The sequence below is a fragment of the Argentina silus genome, assembly GCF_951799395.1.
Source record: "Argentina silus genome assembly, chromosome: 2".
Lineage (NCBI taxonomy): Eukaryota > Metazoa > Chordata > Actinopteri > Argentiniformes > Argentinidae > Argentina > Argentina silus.
The window spans coordinates 34129764-34132743 of record NC_139656.1 but is presented as its reverse complement, the minus strand read 5'-3'; the positions used below and the strand labels follow the sequence as shown (position 1 = coordinate 34132743).

Sequence of the window (2980 nt, the reverse complement as noted above, 5' to 3'; positions counted from 1 at the left end):
CACAGGTAGCTAACCAACAGAAACATGACTTCACGTGTAGCTAAACCACAGAAACAGACTTCACATGTAGCTAAACCACAGAAACAGACTTCACAGGTAGCTACTTAACCACAGGACCATGTCTTCTGGTGGCTTTTCTCAGTGGTTGAGTCTGAACCGCCCTGATACACACTAGCTTGTACCATGTGGGCGTTACAGCTGTCACTATAGCACCCCGCTAGACAGAATGAACTCAGAACAGTGTACCAACAGAAGCTAGGAGAGCTACAGCACACACAGCTCCATGCCTCAGGGACACCAGTGTGTAACAGGTTGGCTATAGCCATCACCAGTGGTGGAAATGTGGGGGAACTGGGTTCCGGGGGGTTAAGTAGTTGGTGGTCCTGTAATATCAGCATTCAGTTAGCCCCTGGACCCACCTGTTAGTCTCAAGACCCACCAGTTAGCCCCTGGACCCACCAGTTAGCCTCAAGACCAACCAGTTAGCCTCAAGACCAACCAGTTAGCCTCAAGACCAACCAGTTAGCCCCTGGGCCCAGACATTAGCCTCAAGACCCACCAGTTAGCCTCAAGACCCACCAGTTAGCCCCTGGACCCAGACGTTAGCCTCAAGACCCACCAGTTAGCCCCTGGGCCCAGACGTTAGCCTCAAGACCCACCAGTTAGCCCCTGGACCCACCAGTGAACTTTTCTAACATGTTAAATCCCAGGTTATCCTGTTCATATTTACGGTCATGGTTATTGCCTTCATCCCCTGTGGCCTAGATGATGCAGGAATTTACCCCACTCTCACTTGGTAATTACTACACAAATATAACTCTGGACAACACTTACCTGAACTGCAAACCCATGTGGGCCAATACAGACATCAAGTAGTTTTACCTTATTATAAAAGCACAGTGCAATTTCAATTTCAGTTTGTTAACCTCTTAAACTGAATGCCCTATTTGACTAATTTCCGCCTAAAAACAGACCCAAACTAAACTGCTTATAACATTAGAAATATGATGATCAGATGAAAAAGCCGGTTGCCATTTGATAGGTCACACCTTGAAGTTGTGTGTGGATATGATCAGATCATAGTTCAGAATAACATACTACACATGACAAGTTATTAAAGCAGAATTTGAGACCAATTATGGCCTAAGAGGTTTTTAAATACACTATTTGTTCGCTACATCTGATGTTTTACGTCATGCTGGACTACCAGGACGAACGACTGACAGAGATCAAAGTAACCGACCATCAAGTATACCCGCCTCCAGACATGTAACGAACAAAAGAACAACAGCACAGTAAACCGCTGCAGAGCCCTGAAGTCCTCCACATACAACAACCAGACAAAAGCCCTCGTTTGCGTCACAATGTCCGCGTTTCGTTTGATCCCTCCTGGAGCCTGACACCTTCGGCTGACGGGCACACGCCGTCTTCAGCCTACCAACCCCGACGAGGGAGGTATTGGGAAGACCAACTGAAAATTAGCAGCCAATATTAAGTGTAAAAAATATATTTAAAAAAAACATATTGGCTAGACTATAGACTATATATATATAGTCTAGCCAATATGTTTTTTTAAATTTATTTTTTACACTTAATATTGGCTGCTAATTTTCAGTTGTTCAGTTTTCATATATATATATATATATATATATATATATATATATATATATATATATATATATATATATATATAGTCTAGCCAATATGAAGTTACAACGATGGTGTTGATTAGAAGAATAACAATAATAAGAATAATTAGAAGGTAGATATGACACAGGCCATATTGTACAATGATCCAGATTAACAATTTATTCGTGGATCCACTCCAATTCCCGAGGGGACTCTGGTGGACTGGTCTTGCCCGGCTGTTTGTCAAATACCAACATCGATGCGTAAATAACATAATAATATTGCTATAATGAACGATCACCCGGCATGTCTGTGCTGATGCTACATCTGACTCCTTCATTTCACAGGTGCACGCACACATCATGGAATGCGAGAGAGATTTATTGTGTTCTCTACGAGGTTCTAAGTGTCAGTTGGTCGTTTTTTATTTCACAATAACAATGGCTTAAAATACACTCAAATAAAGCCCAAATAAAACTATTTAAAATGCCAACATCGGGTTTCCCTTAATTTCTTTCAGTCGAATAATGGCCTACAGTAGCCTGTACCTTCAAATCAAACACCTGTTATTATTTTCAACGGTCACATGGATATAGAATACATATTCAAATTGATATATTGATCCGTTGGTCGTTGACCCACCTGCAGTCGCCGGCGGTGCGCTCCGCCTCATCCAATCATACGGGTTCCTCCGCTGAGAGTTCGGGGAGAGCTGACTTACGGACGAGTTGATGGAGGACGGGAGGAGACCGGGGGGCTGCACCGGGGAGAACTCTGGGGGACTGAACCCGATGGTCCCGGGGTTCGACGTGGACGCGCCTGTCCCCGGTGCATAATGCGACCAGTCGTCCCGGGCGGGGGGGTAGGCTGGGTTCCAAGCCCCCGCCTGGCCGTGGTGAGGGTCGTTGCTAATCCCGGGGACATGGTGGTATCCGGTGAAGTCCGAGTACTGTGGAGGCGCCGGCACAAAGTTCTGGTGGTTCAGGTTGAGACTCGGGTGTCGCACTGAGTTATTGTACATGCTGCCGTCCTTATCCAGAAGATAACTCACGTACATCTTTCCGGATGGGAACTCCTGAGCATAGTGTGTAGTGTCCAGGGCGGTCCTCCTGGCTCTCCTGTCCCGTACGTGTATGTGTGTGTGTCTCTCTCTCTCTGTGTGTGTGTGCGTGTGTGTGTGCGTGTGTGTGTGCGTGTGTGTGCGTGTGTGTGTGTGTGTGTGTGTGTGTATGTGTGTGTGTGTGTGTGTAACTAGAAGCCTGCTCTCACCTGGCGTAGCCTACCTATACTCTTCCAACTTCCAGTTTGCTAGACTCGCTGCCAGTTAAGAGGTGTTGCTGTGACGTCAGGT

At 45.8% G+C, this 2980-nt stretch overlaps 1 protein-coding gene across 1 annotated transcript in view; it reads right to left on the bottom strand.

Annotated features, from left to right (window-relative positions):
* The window catches only part of cdx1b (caudal type homeobox 1 b), a gene marked incomplete at both ends in the record, with an annotated part of 6274 nt that extends 3588 nt beyond the window's left edge, over nucleotides 1–2686 (bottom strand). The window contains one exon of the mRNA XM_083689932.1: nucleotides 2272–2686. Within this exon, the coding sequence (XP_083546058.1) occupies nucleotides 2272–2686 (415 nt within the window). The remainder of the gene's footprint in view (nucleotides 1–2271) is intronic.
* Between the last annotated feature and the right edge of the window lie 294 nt (nucleotides 2687–2980).